This window comes from Hippichthys cyanospilos, chromosome 7, assembly GCF_059441005.1.
Source record: "Hippichthys cyanospilos isolate Australia breed blue-spotted pipefish chromosome 7, RoL_Hcya_1.0, whole genome shotgun sequence".
NCBI classification, from domain to species: Eukaryota; Metazoa; Chordata; class Actinopteri; order Syngnathiformes; family Syngnathidae; genus Hippichthys; species Hippichthys cyanospilos.
The window spans coordinates 10079449-10103329 of NC_142375.1; the positions used below are offsets into that span (position 1 = coordinate 10079449).

Consider the following 23881-nt stretch of genomic DNA (forward strand, 5'->3'; position numbering starts at 1 on the left):
TGTGATATTAGGGAGATGGTTTATTAAGCATAAAGCAAAGTAAAGTAATATGGACTTTCTGTAAGCAATAATAGATGTAGAGATGCAACAAAATCATTCTGATGCAGTGTTATATTTTTTTCTATATTGACAAAAACGCTAACCTTCTCTCGGGTACTATACAATTTATACACTAATAGGACACTTAAGCCATTGCAAATTCTTCCCTGATATCTGTAGAAAATAGATTCTTGAAAAAGACTAGCCAGTGGCTCGTGTATACAAATAATCACAACATAATTATAACATTTACGAGTTGGTAGAATGATTAAGACATAGAACATACCCATCTGAAAACCATCCTCCCAAGGCACAGACAGAATGAATATAAACCACGCAGAGGGAAACAAGTCATTTTTGTGCAAGGAAGCAAAACTCAAGTTCCAGTTAATTACACAGTACAGCAAATTGTTATCCGTTGTCAACATGTACATTCACGATATTTACACTATAATAAATTTTTGCACAGCCATTTGAGCTGCGTAATCATCTTGTTTTCAGTTCCACTCCAGAGAGTGTCCAGAGAGACACACTTGTAGTCACATTCATTTCACCTTGTCATTGTTGAGCTTATTATTGCTAATAGCCGAGTACCTTTCAAGCAAGGGGCGGTGCTAGATAATAGCATTTATGTAAATTCCAGTTAAAAGACACTCCTTGGGCGGCTGCACATTCCCCTCCCTAAAGTGGCGGCGTGATGAAACTGAGTGGCGCGAGTGACACGGCATGTGTCATTGCAAGGTTTCTGGAGGACATTCTCGAGAGGAAACATAAATATAACCTTCATTCGACTTCACCTGAGCCTTCCTTTGTTTGGGTACATGACCGATTTTATTCTAAAGTCCTCCCTGACCACAAATGCACCATTTCACAACCTTCTCTTAAGACATGCCATTACCAAATAGATCACACACCCCTACACCATGAATGAAAATCTAGCCACATAGAGATCAGATGATGATACATTGGCTACAATGTCTTGCAGTGCTTAACCGCTGGCCTACATGGAGTGTACTAGTCTGTTTATGTGTAATATGACGACAGAAGATATTTAGATGTTGTTCCAGTTTTTATACCAGTGTGCACATCGTCCAGTATAGCTTTCCTCTAGTCCCAAAAGAGAGTTGGAACTTAAAAATGAAGTTCAAAAGTCACAGCAGCATAACCATCAAGTCACTCCCTTTGTGTCCCTGTATTTCATTCCCCAAACAGCAGGGGGAGATATTCCGGTTGTTCATGTTCCACAACAGGGCACGGCATAGTCTGTACAGTCTCTTCAGACACAGTCACTGCTAGTTCTTGATCTCCAGGATGGACGGGTTGTGATCAAGGATGGATAGAATGATTTTGTCCATGTACTGCCGCAGCCGCATGTTGATTTCCTCCTGCTCCTTCAAGGCTTCCATTAACTGGGGAAATAATAGCACAGGCCATACATTCATAAGGAACTGGTTGACAAATAAATGCAGGAATTGCATGTTTCTTTCTTTCGGGTTTAGGTGTGACAAGTGAGTGTGTGCCAGGAATAGACCGAGTGATGATCTCCATATTGCATAATAGCTGCACTACTGATTCACATTGAGCAAAGATGTCAGGCAGTGCAGTGCTGCACTGAGTCATTCATTGCTGCTCTCAGCTGCGCACGCAGTAATGGCTTGGCTCAAGTTGTTTTGGGTGGTTCGTTTTCCAAAATATAGAAATGCCTCTTCTTCAAATGCGGAACGAGTCTTGTCGAGTACAACGCGGCAGTATCCATAATTATATCTGTATAGATTCTCATCATGGTAATCCACATGAGTTGAATCAAGGTAACGGGACTTATTGCTGAAGAGATTTTTTGACTTCTGAATCTTAGCTGTGGAGGTCCACTGGTCACATGAGCATTGATTTTGTTTCTGGCAAAGTGTGTTGCTTTTCACTGGTAAATGCTTTGTTGTCCTATGTTTATCAGATTTTTGGACTCTAACTTCATGTTCATAACTTTTTATGTAGGTTTGGTAGTTTTTAAGTGCTTTACAAATAAAGTTGAGTTGAGCTGACGGCATGCTCAATGTCCTTGAGTGAATAAAACCCTGATGTTCTCTTACAACTTTGAAGCAGCAATTTTGCAAGAAATGTGTGTGAAAGAGGCTTATAAAAATATAATCCATAAAACCATGTCTGTTTCACGCAAAAGTATTGATCACACCAGATTCTTAAATTAATTTTCGCTTCAAAATGAACACTACACCAAATAATTACAAAACTGTTAGGCGAAAAAGCCCAAAAATAGATGTGCCAACTTTGTTGATTGGCTTTAATCTTTGCTAAAGTATTGAGCAAAACCTGTGAAAAAACAACATTTTGGTAAATGTTTTCATAACTAATTAGGGGAAAACACGAAGCGCATTGAATACTCTCCAGATACACTGAACTATCACAGACTGTGCTGTGAATTTTACCTCGTCCCTGGAGGCGTTATCGATCTCAGCAGCGAGAGACTGGGCCTTGGTCTGCGTGGCGAACAAATTCTTGGCTTCGAACAGGCTCAGGCTGAGAATCTGACCATTCAACTCGTCGTTTTGTTCTTTCAACCTCTGGTTCTCCTGAAAACAGAAAAAAAGAGAAAAAGAAGTGATGAGTATTCAGGTTACAGGGATGCGTTTGAAAGACGCAGCTACTACAAAGCCTCATGTAAAGTTGGTTACACTTCTTTGGCCACTGGCCTCAAAATCAGTAGTGCACATCTATTAAGACGGTCATTATCTACAGGGCATTAAGCAGCTTATGAGTATTGTCCTGCATTGCAGGGTGCAATAAGAGCTGTGTGATGACCTTGAGCGGATCACTGACCAGCAAGTGAGTTTGCTTTTTTGGTATGCTTTATCATTTGTAAAGGGCACTGCTGCTCTGAGCTCGGGTCAGCTGGGGCAGGTTCACTCTACTCCACTGACATTAGTGGTTAATGGCAAACGGTGGGGTCAAGAAAGCCATTTCACCATCGAGGCGGGACGGAGCAGTCCTCCCGACAACCCCAGCTGCTGGAATTCAGGGGAAAGAAAGTCCTGAGACATAAATCGCATCACACACACACACACACACACACACACACACAATGTATAGACATTTACACGAGTGTCCAGGACAAAGACCTCTTTCTGTGGGACAATTTAGAGCAGAAATCGGCAAACTATGGCCCGTGGGTCGGATTCGGCCCATTGGTCTTTTTAATCTGGCCCGCCGAAAATGGTATAGAATCATGGTCTGGTGTGAATTATTGCAGTCCATTTTGGCTATTAATGACAGGCATTTCAACAACAGGTGAAGAGAAGGAGTCATTTTCAATTATCGCTCTTCTACTGGTCAGATCAGAACCCATTTGCAGCAATGTCAATGAAAAGAAAAGTCAACAGTGAGTGTCTGGTGTTTAAGAAAGAATGGACGCCTAAATACTTTTCCACTGAAGTCTGGTCCGAGGCTGTCTTATTTGCCCCAAAAAATGTTGCAGTTTTAAAAGAATATAACACTTTTCCACCAACTATGCCGGCAACCTTTCGACACAAGAACGCCCGGCTACTGCTGATAGGTTGGTAGTTAGCTCGCTGGCTCAGCAAAACACCTTTTTTTCTATCAACTGCCATCCAAGAAGCAAACATGAAGACAAGCTATTTACTGGCAATCAAACTAGCAAAAGCCAGCAAGCATTTCTCTGAAGGGGAGCTTCTTAAAGAGTGCATGGTACACACCGCAAGTATTTTATGTCTCGAGAGCAAGAACACATTTGAAAAAATTAGCTTATCACACAGGTCAGTGGCTTGCCACATTGAAGTAATTGATGAACAGTTAACAAGCGAGCTAGAAAAAATAAGCGGCGTCATTTCCATTATATTCTTTGGCACTGGATGAAAGCATTGATATAAAGGACGCCGCTCAGCTTTTAATTTTTATCAGAGGGATTCAAGAGAATTTTGAGATAATGGAGGAGTTTTTGGATATGGAATCCCTGAAAGGAAAAACACGGGGAGAGGACTTATTTACCAGCATATCAGCGGTCATAAAAGAGGCACAAGTTACCATGGAGTATGCTCGCCAACGTGACCACAGATGGATCACCAAATCTGAATCTCAAGAGAATTCAGAACAGGATGAAAGAGAACAACCACGAGATAATGTTCCTACACCGCATAATTCAGCGGAAAGCTCTATGTTGCAGCTTGAACATGTGAAACGTGCTAACTTTATTCGAGCAAGGGCACTTGACCATCGCAAGTTTATTCATTTTCTTGAAAAAAACTAAAGCTTATCCCACAAAGTTATTGTACCATTCCAAGGTCCGTCTCTGTTCTGAGAATTGCCACGACAGGATAACACCAGACTTCAATACAATTGCTAAAATGGGTGATAAACAACACTTTTCTCATTAAACAGTTGGCCAAATAAATACTAAAATAGTAAATGCAAGTAGCAGAAAAAAATACTTAAGTGATTTTAGTGAAACGCCTGCACAAAACTAATCTTGGGGACACCTGAAAGCACACGTATTGTCATTATTTACTCAACAGCAACTCCGTACACGTTGCTCAGACAGCAAATAACACGTCAAGCTTTTGAAACTCAAGAACATAACTCTTTTCAGGATGTGCCTGCATTCATAGGACGAACAAAAAGCAAAAACAAGCTCAATCGCCAGTATTGTTCAAATCGTTCTAGTGTTGTGTAGAGGGTGGTAAAGAGCACTAGAAATAAAAATAAACCAAGTTACATAAATAGTGTAACTGCACAGGTGCAGTAAACTTGCGAATTACATAAAATGTATACCAGGCATTACATAGACTTGATAATGGATTGAGGAGTATAGTACCTGCTTGAGTCTCTTGACCTCGTACTCCAGCTCCACCTCCCTGGTCCGACTGTTGTATTCGAACAGACTCGAAGAAGAGCTGCGCCCTCGTCCGGGCTTCTCGGCCTCCAGCTTGAAGAGCTGCAAGTGCTCCAATTCTCGCCGCAGGTCTTCGATCAGCTGCACAAAAAGGTTTCGGCATGGTGTGTTAAGCTGTGTAATGTCAGTGGTACTTTATGTGGCAGGCAGTTTGACTGATGAAATATTTATTCAGACCTCCTGCATGGCTTCTTTCTCTTGCTGGAACTGGTGCCTGCTCTGCCGCAGTTTGTCCATCATTTTTCTGTACAGGTCCATCTCATCCTTCAGGCGCAAACTTGTGTCCTCCAACTTATCTGTCATCCTTTGCTTCTCCTGAGCACAAATACAGGGTTTTGTGTATTCTTGCAGTGTAAGAGAAAAAAAGTCAGGACTATTGGAAAGACATTCCTTTGTACATTTCACTCATCCAAGCAAATACTCAGGAATTGTGGCTCACCTCGTCCAATTTCTCTGTCTGTGTCTTGAGTCTGCACATGTTAACATGCATTTCATTTTTCTCATCCTCTAGTTGCTTAAGTCTAAATGTAGAAAACACACATAAGTTCAACCACATGCATAAGACGGGGATACTAAAATGTATGCCTTTTTACCAAGATCTTGTGTGAATTTCTCACCGGCTGTTTAGCAGCTCAATCTGTGTGTTTTTGTCTTTCTCCATCTTGCTGAAGACCTCTCTGTGTCGTTTCAACTCCACCTGCAGATTTTGGTTCTCACGGCTCTCCTGGTCTTTTAGCTGCTCCTCCAGTTCATTCACTCTTTGATCATTGAACCAAAAATGAATATTGTTCCTACTCCAAATACTGCCAATTTACAAAAAGCTTTCAAAACTTGTTTTGTACAATACCTGTGCACTAAATGAGTGTTATCCTGCTTCAATTTAGACTTCAGATCACCGTTCAACAGAATTTCATTCTCTAGTTCTGCAACTTTCTGCTCCAAAGAGTTTACCTGGCAAAGAAAGAGAACTTGCTAAATATTATGAAGATGTGAGGCATTCATTTTGACCGAGAACGTAAATATGGGTGTGAATGCTTGTCTGTCTATATGTTTCCAGTGTGTAGCTGGTGACCAGTATTGAAAGCATTGATAAAAACAACCAAAGGCTTCATTATTCAAGGTTAAGCATGAAGAGGTTATTCTTTGACTAAGATTTGTTTGATCCCGTTAATTGACAAATGTTGGTTTGTATATTGACAGCTACATTCAAAAGTAAAGTAGACATTGCAATTCCAAGAAAAGCTAAAAAGAAGAAAAAAAGTTTGCTCTTTCAAAAATGAGCATACCTTCTCGTTGATGTCGACATCACAAGAGTCGATGCTATCTCGGAAAAGGTCCTCGGTGCTTCCGTTGCTGCTACTCAAGTTGCTGTTGTGGAGCAGCTGCCTGATTAAACACACAGTGTGACATAGATCGCTCTTGTCTGTTTGCACGACTGGAACTAAAAGTACAGGGCAGGACAAATATCTCTCCAAGAAAGGCGGAATGATAGAGGACGACACCCGAGGCCAATGTCAACTAGAGAAAGTGGTGCAAACAGAATTAAAATAGCATACTTTGTTTTAGGAGCGTTGTAAAGAAGGTGTTTTTATGTCTAATTTGACATTCCAATTGTGTTATTCATGCCTTTAAAGGACAACAGCGGCCTCTCAAAAGAGGAAAGTAAAAGGAGGAACAGATAACGAGGGCAATAAAAGGGGAAGACGGAACTCAGGCAGACAGAGAGAGAGAGGACAGGGCATGCATCAATGTGCTATATTGAATACATAGATCAGCTCTGACAGGCCATTTTCACTCTGTCACTTTAACTCAATTGGTTTGGCTGGAGAAGGGGATACAAAAACATATCAGGCCAACAGACTGTACATCCTGGGAGCAAAGATTTTACACATTCTGTTAGAGATGTCAATGGTTTTATTTGAATAAGCAGTTAGTAATTAACTGACTGTTTATAGGCAACACTGCAGGTGGATGAGTGATGAGGATGAAGTTCATGCTTATTGTGTGATTATGTAAACAATGAGCAAATGTTTTTTGAATTTGTGATTTACAGTTTGTAATGGTAACAAAATTAAATTAAAATCTTGCTTTAACCCTGATACAGTGTTAAAGAGGGAAACAGCATACTATTAAGTTGTAAATTCATTTAATCAGAAATTTTACGATATTCTTTATATACTGTTTTGGATTTACGAGTATTTGTTTCTGAAAAGTGATGGTGGACGTAAAGTGTCAAAAATGTGTTTAAAAAGAAATTGGTCCTCACAGAGATTGTCAGTGCATTTCTAATATTTTAGCCACCGTACAAAAGTAGATATTTTTAATATGATACACTTTTGCCCACAAATATTCTCCAAAAACAAACAAAAAATGTTTCTTACCTTCCAAATGCTGTGCTGGAGATTTTCTTGTTGGGGCTACACCCAAAAAAACATGAAAACATGTTTTATTAGCGAATTTGCATGGAGATGCCTTGTGAGGCACAAATACAACAGCTAGCCCTAAAAACAATGTCTGATAAGATGACAAAAATGTATAGAGGACAAAAAATATGGAATTTCTAGCTTTATTTATAGTTAATGTAATAGAAAGAACCCAGAAAAAAGAAATTCCGACTTCAAGAATGTTTAAATAAGAATCAATTTTCAACTGAACCCATTGTATCTGTGCAACAAAGTGTAAACTTTAATTACACTACCAATCGATGACGAGCATTACAATGCAACTAAATTTATTTCGGTCACCCTGACAACAAATGCCTTTTCTATTCTCATCGCCAACTCTTTATGCTCATTACTGCTCTGTTATAAGTTAAAGGCATGAAGCATTGTTTGGATTAGACCCACTCCTAGTCAAGTCACCTTTGTCCCGCCCTGAATTCAAGATGAATGAGAGGATGCAGGCAGGTACGACTATTAAAGGTCAGCCTGGATTGTGTATCCATTAATAGATTCCCAGCTGAAATGCTTGATGAGGTAAGCAGAGGAGTGAAACCCTTATGTAAGAATCAATCAAGCCATTATAAGAGGGTGTGGGTTAGGCATGGGCCGATTTGACGGTTTACTGTGGTTTTAAAAAGTCAGGGTTTCAATAACTGGGAATGAGCGTTTTTTGTTTTTTTTTAATCAAACAAAAGGGGTGCAAAATACAATTACCTGCTTGTCAAGTCGACTCAACAAGCTACCTCTGAAAATAATTAGATGGCCATTGCTTTTTTTAACCTTCTTGGCATGCATGGAGGATAAGGAGGACACGTTTGTCTTAACCCCTTTGAACCTAAGCTTAACGCTGGAGAATTTAATGTGTCTAAACCAGTAAATATGGAGAATATTGATGACTTCTAGGAGATGATTAAACATTAAAAATGCGATTTCAAAAATGCAAACAGAAATGCTCATTTTTGTTCAAAAAGAAATATTCATCCTCATGCTAGTCAATCAAATTTGAGTTTTGTGGACTTCTAAACGTTACAAGTGTTTTAAAGTGTCATATTTGGAATTTTTTTTGAAAATGATGTATATTGCATCATTATCAAATTGTAGTGTATCTCACAGTGGACATTTGTGGAAATGCGATGCAATTCGACAATAATACGAGTAGCTATAAGTTATCACTAGTGCTTGCAGAGTGGTTTCAACAAGTTGTCTCTTTGAAAATGGTAATTGCTGTTTTTTTTTTTTTTTTAATGTAAATCTTGTTTGCATGCATGGAAGATAAGGATAAGGAAGATAAGGAGGCCTTTGTCTGAAAACTCCCTTACCAGGGACGAGGCACTGTGACTTTAAAAGAACAATTAAAAAAAAAAAGAAGTAGAATGTTGTGTTTCTCTTTTTTTATTTATGTATTCATTTATTTATTTAATCATTATGTGTACTAACTCAAGGTACACATTTTTTTAATGTACCTAATATTCTAACCTTTTGTTTAAAACTGAAATGGGTTGTATTCAATTGGAAAAAAAGGAGCTGTAATTTTAGTACCATGATACTGTAACTGTGATATTTTTGATCATGGTTATCACACCATCAGAATCTAATATCGGCCCATGCTTAGTCTTGCATGCATGTGTCCATGACAATGTTTCTGTCAGCAGCAAAAGCATGCAATTTAATAGAGATTGCCACAAGGTATCTTGTCTGGTATCCTCTAATTGTTTATTTAGCAGTACCGTACACAGAAATGCTGCACAGGTGCATTTAAATACTGTAAGTTATAACATCACAAAAAAATAATACATTTTCGCTAACACAAACCTGAATACCACTATCATGAGAATTTACAGTATATAACAGTCTACCTGTTGGCCTTGAGGTTCTTAAGACGTGCTTCCAGGTCATTGAGCAGGTTGACTTTTTTGCTGCACTGAGAGCAGTAGATGTCCACCATCTCGCTAGGGTAATGTTGACGCACCTTCCGAGGCGTCTGACCCGCACTGTTGACCCACACAGGTACACAGAAGTGAATCTCATTCAACTGCCAGATCAGGCAACCGGATCTAATAGAAAACTGTCATGTCGTCTTAGTGGCAAAAATGAGTGTCTTGCCAAAAGCCCAAAAGATGAATCATTGATGCTCTTTGAGGTTTACCATATAGACAACACTATGTGAATCAAGCTTTGTGAAACCAATTACACACCCACTCATGGATCTAATTGTCTTTTCTACCTTGCCTGTAATTACTGTTCCTTGATGTTAAGGTGCTTCTCTTTAAAAGCATTTAGCTGTGACAGGTATATTGTCTAGGTGGCGTTCTTTGCTGTAATGACTTACATAATTACTTCATGCCAAGGTGCAATTGTGATATGTTGATCTGTGAAATGAATTCTTTGTGTCTGGGTCAAGAATCAAAGGCTGTCACAACGGAAAACCTTATTGTACTGAATAGTAAAATTAGATTTGAGGATTAAACTCACATATGTAACCTTAATTGCATAGGCCAAAGTGCACCACACATTGATCTGTGTCAAAGGAATTGTAAATAGGGGGTCTTTATTAATTAAAACAAATGTTTTAACTAACTCAGCCTATTCTAGTCTATGACATTTAGTGTCAAGTGAAACCAGATTTTGCAACAAAAAGAAAAAGGGCTTTATCAAATGAGGACACCGGGATCTTAAACATGGATGTCAGAACGTCTCCGAGCGACCGCCTTTCAACATGAACTAATTGGCAATTGTTGAAAAGAGTCATCACATAATACCTTTAAAAATGTGTAGAGAACCTGTTAATGACATCTGGTATGTCCCCACACCAATTCATTTTTGGTTCGCAGCATAGTTTCAATGAACTCAGTTACCTACTTCATGTGTACAATGCATATGAGTTAACATCCCATGTACAGTACATGAAAGGAAGTCATTAGAATACAGTACATTTTGTTCTAGGTAAAATGAGGTCCTCATTTAGTAAATGGGGCACCCATTATAAGGATGGCCACTATTAGTGAAAATACAGTTGACGATTTATAGTTATACGTGGCATGCATTTTCAATTAATGGGGCTAAATCCATCTCCTTTCTTTTTTTTTTTTTTTTTCAGCCTAAAAAAGTACAGTGTCCAGAGCAGTTGTTTGGAATGTTGTTGAACTTTGTTCTCAAATGTACCTTTAACCTACTTTCCACAAAACCACACTTGCCCAGTATTGCTTAGCATGCCCCGCAGAATGTCCAATCTAGAGTTCTTGTGAATCTGGCTTACATTTAGAAAAAAAATCTCTCCATTACAAAAAGTTAATACTTTTTGTAATGTATGGAAAAATCACAGAGCAGTTTTATCAGTCATGAGTCCTAAACATATTTAACAAAAGCTGCTAGTGAATATCAATGTGGACCTGGGGGCGAATGCGCCAAAGCTATGTGTTAGGTACTAAAAGTGTATAGTAAAAACTATTGCTGTTAAGCTTTTTACTTTTTAAGGATGATTTTTAGGGTACATATAGAGTATGATATTTTATGATAAACACAAATGACAGCACTTCTTTGTTGAGTGACTGCAGGTTATGCTCAGCAGAAAGGATGATGAACACGGACACAGCCACCCGCCGTCTGGCAAGCATCGATTTTCACAAGGCCCGTTGCCGGCTCTGCTCTGTTCCGCGGTAAATACTATACATTTTGTTTTTAATGGAATTTTTCTCGTATCTGGTTTCCTGATCAAAAATGAGCATCATTATTGGTGTTTGTAAAGACAACATTTTTGATACCACAATTCTCTTATTACCTTGTACAAATATTGTGTCAATGACCTGCATGAAATACCTTGAGGACACGGAGGAGCCAAGATCAGAGTAACCGTTGATGCGGGTCTCGTCGTCTAGACAGGGACTGCTGGGAGCGTAGTCATGCTCCTCTCCTTCGCCGTAGTCCTCAAACTGCTCCTCGTTCAGGGAAGCCGAAGAGCGCGTCGACAGGTCAGAGGTGACAGAGTTACTTGTATGGCTTGTCCTGATGGCAACACAAAAGAAAGAATGTCATGTTGCTCAAATATAACATAAACACGCAAAATGGGATGTAGCTTACTTCTCTGCAGGGAAGAAGAGATCCCCCAAGATATCTTCTTTATCCCCCGGTCGGGTGGGACCCTCCGAGGTATCAGACCCTTGGGTGCTCTCCACTGCGCTGTCTCTGTCTGAGTCTCTCTCCTTGCCTTCGTCTTCCTCTACATCTCTGGAGAACATTGGGCTGCTGGGTAAGGCGTCGGGATAAGCCCGTGTGCACATGATGACCGGAAAGTGCTGCTCGTCCTTGACGGGCTAGAGGATGACAGGAAAGATGTAACTACATCAATCCAAATAATCTCAAAATGAATACATACACAATCTCTCAAGGGTAATTTAAAAGACATAATAATCAATATCACTTAAAAAAGGTTAATCAATACATCAACATAAAATCATTTGCATGTAATCTATGATGAAGGTTTGATATGAAGTAAAAGAAATGGATGCAATAAAGTTTCAATTCATCAAATCGTCAACAATGTTGCTTGCTTGTCACAAATGTTTGACGACTGTAGCAGTTTCTGTAGTGTGATTTTTATTTTTTAAAATTCTGAATCCTATTTAATGATTCATTCAGTAAAGTTTTAAAAGTTTTTCTTTTCACATTTGTTGCCTCTGAATGTATTTTTGTTAAAATAACTGTATACAGGTTAGCCCATATTTGTATTTGCAACATGTATATTAGTAGACATGGATATTTTCTGTTGGAGCTGTTGGTGAAGCGCGTGTGAGATGACACATCTCCAAAGACAGAACAGCATAGACTCTCACCTACACCCCCTACAAAGCATGGGGATTGCATGAACTCTTACCTGCACCCCCTACAAAGCATGGGGGCTGGTCTTTGTGTTCTGAGAAAGAAGCTCATAGCATGGAAGTGTACCTACACCCCCCACTATCACAAACTGATTTTTGCATTGTTGCCAAGACCTCTCCCCCAAACCCTTTAGTGCAGCAATGGCTTTTGTATCTAGGGCCAACCTAAATGAATAAATAGGGTGAGGAAAGGATCCATAACCAGACCGGACAGAGATCTGAGAAGGTCAGGTTCCTGTCCGCTCTCCTTGCAAGAAAGAAAACATTGTTGTCTTTCTCCCATTTGTTTATTAAATGTTCTAGGTTACTTGAACGTAACAATATTATTGAAACAATCTGTGTGTATTTTATAATTGATGAAATCTTGCCTTTTTTCTGAGATGTAAAACATTTGCAAGATTTGCACGTATTTCTCAAACACTGCAGGAATGCTATTGAAAAAATGTTTGGATGCTGTGTTGGGTGGGCCACATTTATAAATCGCCTTTTGAAAAGGATTAGACATTTACTAAATTCCCTTCCCTGTGAAAATGATCTTAAAACCAAGACGGGCTCTGGAAATGAGGAGGTGGGGTCAGAAGGTTGAAATGTCATAGGTCACGGGTCCTGCCACATTGCATTCAAATGTTTCAATCTAGTGTGATACTACAAGACTTATCTCAGCATGCCTGAGCAGCTGAAAGACAGCAGTGCAAAAAGGGCGAAGAAGTGAAAAGATTGGATAGACAACATAACAATGAAACGTTGCTGAAGAGGAGAAACCCCCAAAAAGGGTAAAAAAAATTAAGATGTAAAAATGGGATGCCAATTTAAAGACACTTAGTCTGACTGTTTAGAATGAAATAGTTACACAAGTTCTGAATGTAAATGTCAGGTGAAGAAAAAGGCTGTCGTAAAAATCTATGAGTGTCTGACACAACACCTAAATATGGCATGCAAAACAAAAGAAAAACATGTTGACAGGTGTTTATTAATAAAACTGTTGGTCAGCAACATTCCTGGGAGATAAAGTAACATCATTGTCATAATAACATCATACTCATTTATCTTTAGAACCGTTGAAAAGGTTCTGGGAGATGTGTTTTTTTCCATTCATGTGCTGAAACAATAGAAAGCATGCTTGCTCCCATTGCACCTCGCACGTTTTCTGACAGTTCCTGTTTTATGTGAGCACTGCCGCCAATATTTACAACATAAGCATCTGACGCAGTGGGTGTCAACATAAAACAAAGAGAACTTGTAGTACAGGTAATCCAGATATTACATGTAATAGTTGTGAATTGCCTTAGGTTAAGTATCCAACTAGCTAGTATCATTGTTTCACTGCCACAATAGTTGCAGAGAAATGTCATGTGGATACCTGAGTAGAAGTCGTTTTTGTAAGTTATGTTGAGGTTTTATTTTGGTAGCTTCTTCCTTCCTTCCTATTTTCCATTCAAAATAATAGCACTGTACGTCAGATCCTGCGGTGACCAGTGTGTTGTGCAAACAAAGAAATATATGTGTTTTGAGTCCCATCTGTTTGTGATGTTTAACAAGAAGGAACAGTGGAGTGGACATGCAGACTGATACATTAGCTGGCTCATGTGACCCAGTTAATACTCAAACATATTAACATCTCCAGGTGAGACCTACGTCCCAGATGGAAATGATTTAATGAGGGAGACATAGTAACAGCTCCGAGTTGTTCTACAGCTTGCACTTGCTGGTTTTAAAAAGGAAGAAACCCTTTTAAATTAAAAGCATTAGTGATGGGAGGGTTGACATTTTGAAATCTTAAGCCAACATTTGTTTTGAAATGCGATGTGTCATTACGATTGGCACGTCATACGCTGCATGTGCTATTAGAATGAAAGTCAAATGAAAATCCCTTGAAACCTAAATACTGTATCTGCCAAGGAGCTTATCTAACACCAGTGCTTTTCCAGCTACGCAGTACAGTAATAAAAGTGTGAGGAAAAGCATGGGCGTATCAAGGGATGTGAATAGTCTGTATTTATTTTGTCTGTAACAATATAAGTATCAAAACCAAATTTGTGAAACCTTAAAACACAAACCTTTTAACAGAACTGCGACAAGGTTTCAACTTCCAAGTTTCAGTCCTCAATATTATGAAATGCTATACGAAGCTTAACTTAATAATGATGATTATATGAAAAATATCAAAGATTGCAATACATTTTTTCAGAATGCCTCCTCCAAATATGTGTAAATATAACAATGTTTTTCAGTAATGTTATAAGTGAGAAGCAGAGCGGTGAATCGGAGGGAGCATGGCGAATGCAACTAATAACTCTGAAACTGTCCCCAACCTCATTTAGGTCGCCAAAATATGTGCATTACACGACACGATCGACAACAGAGATGTAGTTGAGAAAAATCAAATGATTTGCCGAAAGTACTTTAGGAAAAAAAAACCCAGGCAACACATCAAACATATAGAAGGAATTTCAAGAGACAATCTCAAAATTAATTTAACTGGGACATGGGAGAAATCAAAGGCAGTCTACTCTGCCAATATCATTTAAAATGGAAATGGAAGCCAAATATAGTTACATTTTGGTGAAATTCACATTATTTTTTTTAATCTATACTATTGGTCAGTCCAAACATGTGGATGTTATACAAATTATATCCAGATCTAATGTGTTGAAAATGGGTTGATTTCTTTCATGATGCAATGCTAATAGTTGGATATATGATATGACAAATTAATAACAGCACAGATCAGGGAGAGAAAAAAATAACTTTATGACTAAATAATTAATATAAACAATATATAATTTGACAAACATATTCACCTATCCATCCTCCAATTATTATTTTTTGGAGGGGAAACCAGCTTATTGGCTGTTTATGAAAATAACATATATATATATATATATATATATATAAAAAAAAAAAAAGATTAACAAGAGTCACCTAGGCCTGAATGAGCTTACATTAAATGACTGAACGAATGAATGCAGAGTGCTTGGAATCAGTGAGTCAGCACAGCAAATGGAATATTTGATGAGCTGAAGGCTGAACGATGCAGTGAGAAAGGAGGATGGACAGATGAATGCTGGAATGGAAAACGTAGTAGATAAGACAGAGAGAAAATGAGGCAGAATTTTATTACGTGACTGCGACGACTCTTTCTACATCTGTAACTCTCTCCCCCTGCATTTATTGCTCTTTGCCGCAGGGTGATTTAAATGTTGGCAACACCAAAATATTCACGAGTGCATTGCGAGTGCCTCGCCTCTGATGTTAAGGCCTAGCTGTCGCCAGTGGGTGCTTCCGTCATCTCAAATCTATTCAGAGGGTCCAAGAGGAGGCTACTAAATTCTGGGAGTGGAATTGCTCCTCTTTAGACGCTGCCTATCCCAGCCGTTTTCAGACAGTATGCGGGGAATATCCTGACCTGGTTGCCAGCAAATTGCGGGGTACACAAAGACAAACAACCAGTCACACTCCCATTCACACCTAAGGACAATTTAGAGTGCCAAATATACCTACCATGCTTGTGTTTGGAAAGTGTGAGGAAAATCATGCAAACTCCACACAGGAAGGTATGTGCTCAACACTTACCACTCTCACTCACACCATTAGACTAAAAATAGATTAAATAATCATCCACTTTTTCTGTTAAAAAAACTAATGCTAAACGGAAGTGACCATTGTCACCGTCCCCATCTTGTGGAATAATTATTAGAAGTTATGTAAAATTTAGATTTCTCTGCAAAATCAAAATATATTAATACAGAAATTATGTTTACAAAATGTTCAAACACAGAATCTAGACTTGATAATATTACAATTGCTTCTTATAATCTCATTAAAACAATTTCCTGAAGTTAACCGATAGCATCAATGACCACTGACAGTAAAATTACATTACTGTGATGAATGTGATAAATTGCAAGACAGTGCAAATGCAGAGCATCGACAGTAGGTACAATTTTCGGTTACCGAGTGACTAAGTGGAAAACATCTACTGTGTTTAGGGCAGCATATTCTAATTATAAATAGAATTGAGTCTATTTTATCACTTATGACCATGTTAAGGCTAAAAAAAAAGTCATCTTTAAAACTATGAAAAATTTATAAAGGAAAAAAAAAGAATTTAAAAATGTTTGCCTTGATTTTCTGTACGGCAGCATGGTGGAAGATTGGTTAGCACATCTGCCTCACACTTCAGAGGTCCCGGTTTCAATTCCAGCTTTCCCTGCCTTCCTGTGTGGAGTTTGTATGTTCTCTCCGTGCTAATGTGGGCCTTCTCCAGGTACTCCGGTGTCCTTACACATTGCAAAGACGTGCATGGTAGGTATATTGGACACCCATAATTATGGCAAAAACTTGCTGAGTGCAAACCATTGAAAAAAATTAAGCCTACTTCGATCCAAGCACATAATACAACAGACCAATAATAACCCCTCCAGCCTTAAAGTTTTTTGTGAGAAGAACAAAAAAGAAAACAGTACAAAAATACCAAATCACTCAAAGTGAGTGTGGACGTAGCAGTCAAAAATGTCATTTTGGTCATTTCAAACCCAGTTTATTATTATTTTTTGCCAGCTAGTATGGCATACTAGGAATTGAGAAAAGCAGAGACTTTTGGCATGCAAACGTGGGAAACATTGTAATCCATTGTTAACATTGTAAGCCAGCGCGGATACTGCGCAAAGTGGTGTGGTTGCCGAAAAGATGTCATTTTCATTTGTTGCCATGTTATTGATAGTCTGGCCCACTCTGAAGGTGGGAGACTTATAGTCTGCGTTTGACACAAATCATGGATCGTATGCTGTACATACAAAGAGTGTCTTGTATGTGCACAGGTTTTAAATGCACACAAACAGACGTTTGCTTGTTTCCAATAGACTCCAAGGCACATAGGTAGCATCTTGGATTACCAGGAATGTTGGCCCGAATAAAGCACAATCCAGGGAGAGGCTTGTGGTGGTTGTGTGAAGGCATTCATACCGAAACTCTGTGCAGGTGAGAACAGAAAAACCCAAGGGAGGAAATTACTGACGCAGAAAAATAATTATGCGGCTTTGAAAAGATGTTGGGATCGTAGCAGACAAGTTCTTACATTCAGATTACTGTAGGTGGGAAATGTGAAATGTGGGAAACAGGCAGTCCTTTGAATACGTTATAACTAAAATAAATGATCACATTTTTTGACAACTTAGTTTATAATTAATTTACTTGTATCTCAATTGAGTAATAAGTGGGATGCTGGGTGGAAGATGTGTATGCTGACGCATCTAGCAGCGGTGCAAACCTATTTGAAGGTATTTGTTCAATGTTTTTCACACAGATTTTCTGCTAATTTGGCGTATCACAGGCTAAACTCCTGAAACAGCGTGTTTCAGTGTGTGTGTGTATGTTGGCTCAGCGACAGGGCTTATGGCGAAGTCTGTGCCAGCATCTGGTGTGACGTCACTGATACTCGTGGGACAATTGCTTTCTTGCTTTCACCACAACAGGGTGTGTGTCTCGGGTGCCTAGTGCACTTCACATGCCAGTCAAGGCTTTCCGCTATTCCCATTCAAACTGCCACCATTAGGCCAATAATCTCCCTTCTCAAGATGGAAAAAAAATGCAGATTTTAAAATACAGAATGTGACTCTTCACTCCTATATGAGAGAACAGCAATCTGGTCTTTCGTCTTAAGTGAATGACGCAAAAGCTGATTCATTGGGGCATGGTGACTATTAGTGCGATGGGCACTCTTTGACTACAGGACTGTTTTGAAGTCATTAAAGGTAATTAAAACACCCAAACCAACTACCTAACATAGAGGCTTGAGAATGGTGCACAGTTCTTCCACATCTAATAGAACCAAGGGTGTGGAGAGCCGTTAAACTAGGAAAACCTGAAATCTATTCCACCATTAAGACTACATGCGAAAACTCATCCTGACATCCTAATGACTGATCAGGGCATCAATAAGTCGCATTATGACATTTTACTGTTATCAAGAGCATTACTAGAGGGAAATTTCAAGACATTCGATCCACTAACACACAGATGGGTTACTCCAAAAATTGTTTACTGTAAAGCACATACGTCTGATTTTTTTTAAGGAACTCCTGGAGTTAACTTCAGGATAATAATCAACTTATTCTAACCCTGGAACCTGCATTTTCATATTTCTACTAAATTTCAACTCTCCTTAAATATAAGTCAGGAACAGGAAAGAAAATGTTCTGTTTAAATTCCATTAGCATTATGCCATCTTTAAAAATTGGAGGAGATAGAAATGCTTTACGAGACATACATTGTTACCATCATAAACCATCGACCCCCTGTACTTTTTCCTACCTGTCTATGGCGCACTTTTGGGTCCTGACTCCTGGTCCTGACTTGACCTACCAGTCGGAACTCACATTTTTTTTTTTTTTTTTTTAAATACATGAGATATATACTATGATGATAACAACAGAAAAATACTCATTTGAAACAAGCTAGTAAAACATAATCATGGCAAAGGTAAAATTTTGCAACATACCAGTAGTCACCTTAATTATAAAGACAATACCTTAGGCTGAGAACCAAACCGCTGAGGTTTGCAATCTACAAGAGTAAAAAGTCTATTCTGGAAATTGATTTATTCCAGTGAAGGCATGACTTTTTCCTTGCAAAGGTTCAAATTGGTAGATACTAGTATTTGTTGTGTTTTGTAAAGAAATAAAGTACAAACTCCCCCTGATTGAATCATTATGAAATCTTACTGACACAACTTAAGCAGATGTCTCGTGATCAAAGCGTAGCTCACTATGCCTTTGGCTAGAATCAAAAAAAGAAGCTTTTGCTATTTACCTGAAATGAAGCGCAAGTGTTACTTAACAAACCATATGAGTGTGTGTGTGTGTGTGTGTGTGTGTGTGTGTGCTAAATCCATTTGATCTCAGAGTGACAAACACCTGTTGAACTCTTTAGTGTTTACTGCCTCACAGACACTTAAGTCTATCAACACAAAGAAGGCACACTGAAGGAAATCACTAAACAGACAGGAAGTCAAATAAGTCAGGGTTTGTTGTTTGTTTTAAGCCCTGAAATAGCAAAGCATTGCTTTTTTTCTGGCTGTGTTTCTCACCAATGACATTTGGATCATTCACACTGACTTCACTGGCAACTTTAACAATCAAGACAATAGTTTTTTTTTGTTTGTTTTATCCTGGCAGCTACCAAATTTGTTGTTACTTTCTATGCAAAACCAGAGTTCAGTTGTAAGCAGGAGTAGCCTTATTATGGAACGTTCGAAGAAACCAGAGTGCCCAGAAAAGATCCACACGAGCACTGAGAGAACCAAGAGAACAGCCAAACGCCTCACAGGAAGACCGGGGCGAGCTGAAGTCAAACTCGGGACCTTTTTAAGTGTGAGACGGACATGCTAACCACACTGTTCCGTGCCACCCGTCACTCAGACAGAAGACAGCAAATGCTGCAATGGCATTTCAGCTACTTATTTGGTCAATTAAACATTGAAATACAAAACAGCAATCAGGTCCCACAATGATTTCCATCCAAAATAGCTTGGTCACATCATAAGCGGCACAAGCACAAACAGCTAAATTTCCTCTGTCATATACTGTAAATTGTTCAAGGCTGCCTTCTTGATAGCCAAAGCATTTTGTGTCTGGCTCTTCAAATGTCAAAGTGCCAAGAAGAGAACCAGAAGCTAATCTTTAATTTGTTTTGTTGGCAATGCACTTTTTTGTTAGCCTGCAGTAGGTGGGTTACTTCATTGTGGCCGACAGCAGACCCTTGGCAGGTGGTCAAGCTCCTGCCTCTTGTGCGCTGACATATAAAAATGTTGGCAAAATCACTCTGTTCTTGCAAAATCATTGGTTAAAGAGAAACTAAACCCAATACATCAAGTGTTCACACTATCATGTCATGCTGATGCTTTATAATTAAACCTCATATATGTTCTACAAAAATATATGCAAAACTTTGCATCTCCACGTTTGTGCGGGCAGGTGTATTTTTGTTTTGCAGCCAAGCCCTCCTATACAAACAAAAACTAAAGATTAATAATTAACTTACCATGATGACTCAAAAGATGTGAACGTTTCTGTTTTGTATGGAGACTATTTCTCTTTCACAGTATCATTCAGCCAGGTGATATAAAACCGATTGTGATAAAGGAAGGACTGCTTTAACTCCAGATTAGCCCTCATTCAGCCACTACAGCTCAGTGGGGTGAGTTAATCTAGTTATTCAATTGCTAGTGTACACACAGTGCTGGTCAGGACATTTGTGGTTTGAATATCTCCGTTCAATGAGCTTAAAAATATAATAATAAGAGAAAGAATCCTGTTTGACAGGGGAATACACTCAAACAAGTTGACAGGGAGAGAAGAATAAAAAGTATTTACAAGAGTGTTTTGTATGACACAGCTCTATGTGAGGAAGTAAATCTCATTATGTAACGTTGAGTCCAGCACCTGGAGTATTCCACACGTCACATGTTGCTATTGATAATCACACGGCAGGATACTTATGCCACTATTCTACTTTTGGACTAATTCATGAGTAACACTCGCACAGCCATGTGAGAAGCCCAGGATTTACTGAGCCAATACTGATTTTCCATACAATAATTCACTGTATGTTTTTCTGTTACTTTAAACAGGCGTTCAAATTTACCACCGTTACGCTATGTTACACTTCTACATTAAAAAAAATACGTTAGCTTGACAGAATACTATACAAAGTCGGACGAATCATCGGGGAAACATAGGCTATTGGTTGGGGTCCCAACATTTTTACAGACAACTTATACAAAACGATTCGCAAAAAGTTCATCAAATTTAATGATCTATTCAGAAAGTAAATACAAACTTGTTGCTGTGGTTGTAAGAAATTAAGGAACTGTTTGGTCCAAATGGACGGCCAAGTATGGAAGCTATTAAACCTAACCATAAAAATATCTAAAAACTGGACAACCCAGCGAAAGAGGATCTAATTAATAAAGAAAGGCCACCACACACAAAACAATTTTCTTTGACATCAGATCAGAAAATAGCAGTTTACCAGTTGTGAATTTCAGGCTAAATTAATGGTTAATTTAAAAAAAAAAGGTAAGTAAAGTGGACTTACAAACAACACTTTCTACACTATATTATAGTACTCAAAGCACTTTACAAACCCTCACATTCACCCGTTCACGATCATATTCATACACTAATCACTAATGCCATGCATGGTGCTTTTAATGAAATAAATGTCACTCTATTGATTCATAAATTTGTTAATATGATTCTAAAGTCACCCTATGTCCTTGGCAAACGATCTGTTGAATGCGTTAGGGCTTTTTGGGGCTCCAGTTTGGCTTTAATAGTGTTTAGAAAAGTTGAGAAGCCCTGAAATATGCTCTTGTGCGTTGTATGTAGCCCATCAGCCATAGGATAGCCACCTGTGCAAACTTTAAATTACCAGTATTGCTTGCTCCTTTTGGATTTGTTATTATCTTTACAATTCTACGCGCGTTTAACATTTGCGTTGCCACTGAGTAGGGTGTTTAATGAATTAACACAGGGAAGAGACAACAAGTACTGATTAAGTATTGATGTTTTGGACACCGACAATAGAGCTAGACAGACAATACCAATAATGTAACTTATTTAAACTCAAATGGCAACAACTTATTACATTTTTACTCATCACTATGATACAGCGATGAAACAAATCCTTTAGTTTCGTTCTTTAAAACACAACGTCAAATATGTTAACACAAGTGCGTTTGTCACTCACCTCGCGTCCTAAAAAGGGGGGTCCACTATCCACGACCCCCCTCTTGGCGTCAGCCAAACATTCATCCACGGATGTCATCCACTCGCTCCGGGGGTGAAGTGGGATGATGTCGGTCCTCTTCCTCGGTTGAGCTGCCGACACAAGAACAGGTGCGTCCGTCGTCCAGTCGCCTCAGAATCTTCGACAAAAGTCCAAAGGCTGCGTCGCGTCGCTTCTCGTTGAGGTAGTGTGGTGAGCCCCGGGCAGGCTAAATTAAACTGGCTGTTCCCTTCTCCGTTGAACACAAGAACGCTCACACGAACGACGGGGTCCCCTGAGTGAGTCGCACACACTGCTCGAGTACGTACTTCTTTTCACTGCCCCTCCTTCCTCCTCCCCCGTGTGGGAAGTGGAGAGAGAGCCGCGGCCGTTGCTCGTTGCCAGGCAACTGTCTGTGTGGGCGGGGCTTAACCATACCGCCCTCTCAGGCTATATTTGCATATTAAGCCCCGCCTCATTAGCCTACGTGTGTGGCCCTTGTGAGCGAAGCTAGCGTCCAAGCGAGCACACCAGGAAGTCTGCTGTGATGCAGTGCGTTTCTTAACATTGATGAGAGGGGTGAAGAACCAATTGTGAAATCCGCAACAACTTTACATACTCTTTGAAAATTTCATTGTTTCTTGGGGTGAATTTTGAAGCATGAACAAAAAGAAATAATCACATTGATACTAAGTAAGTTCTTCATTCTTACACAAAGTTCATATGCTGGAAAATACGCTTACATTATGTTCATATATACAACATATCAGGATTGCAGACGTCACCGATGTCAAAATGGCGCATGTCATTAAATTCATTATTAGTGGGAACAATTTCAAAAACATGCACATCAGGTACAATTAGAAATCCAGTGCTAATGCCATGATTTACTCATTGGTAATTGCTTCCTTAACACAATGAACATCTTCTCATAAAGCAACTGAGTTGACCTGATTCCAGTGGTGCTGCATAATAACTCATCACCGGCACAAGAATTGGTCTCATTTCTACAAATGGGTCAGTGATGATAACAATTATAAACCAATGGCTTGTACTTATTTGTTTGTGTACTGTTTATTTGGTGACCTGCTCTTTTCCTTTTGAGAAGTGACTCATTTGCAATTCTAATCATGTCTGTGTGACACTGACACACATGCTACATTCAAAATAAGGCAGCGAATCTCTCTTGCAGATCAATTAAGACTGAGCTGCGAGACCTAGAAGCTTCAACTAATTTGAGTTGACAAAGTTCAGCTGAGACAGCACAAAGGGGATTCTCCACCCACTGCTGCTGTTCGCATTGCAGCAAGATGAATGATGTCGAGAGAAAAGTGGGGGTAGCGGAGAACACTTTCAACGGTGAGTTTGTAGGTCACTTATTTGGGCTAAGAGCAACTCTGCTGCGATCCGCATGTGGCAGTCTTACAAGAGAAACATATAGTACGCATTCATACATATCAAGTATCTTTTCACGTTGAGTGTGTCATACAATAAGAGCGCACATGAATAGCATCAGTTTCCTCAAACCCAATTTTGGACTTTATAAACCATGCAAAAATTCATCATCAATGTTCATCGGCATTACAAGTACTGTATGTACAATCATAGTGTCTAACATGCATCGAGAATATTGTAAGATAGAGATGTCCAATACCTATTGTATTTGTTTGAAGGCCGCACACAGAAAAAAAATGGAAGGATGTTTAAATTGGGCCCTGACAGAAATTATTTTTTGCTTCTAAAACCAAATGATCCTTATTTGCCATTTTGAGTAAAATATGTCATATTTTCTTATTTTTTGCTTAACGTTCTACAATATATACTTCAATTTATTAATAGTG

General features: G+C 39.0%; 1 protein-coding gene across 1 annotated transcript; it reads right to left on the reverse strand.

The window, feature by feature from the left end:
* Positions 1 to 22406, reverse strand: rab11fip4b (RAB11 family interacting protein 4 (class II) b). Its single transcript, XM_088419656.1, has 13 exons — positions 22023 to 22406; positions 11476 to 11708; positions 11215 to 11400; positions 9255 to 9389; positions 7339 to 7374; positions 6244 to 6343; positions 5805 to 5908; positions 5575 to 5715; positions 5397 to 5478; positions 5135 to 5272; positions 4880 to 5038; positions 2481 to 2624; positions 1 to 1448 (listed from the first exon to the last, which is right to left on the reverse strand). The coding sequence occupies exons 1-13, from the start codon at positions 22098 to 22100 to the stop codon at positions 1332 to 1334; spliced, it is 1653 nt and encodes a 550-aa protein (XP_088275782.1). The 5' UTR covers positions 22101 to 22406; the 3' UTR covers positions 1 to 1331.
* Positions 22407 to 23881: the final 1475 nt, after the last annotated feature.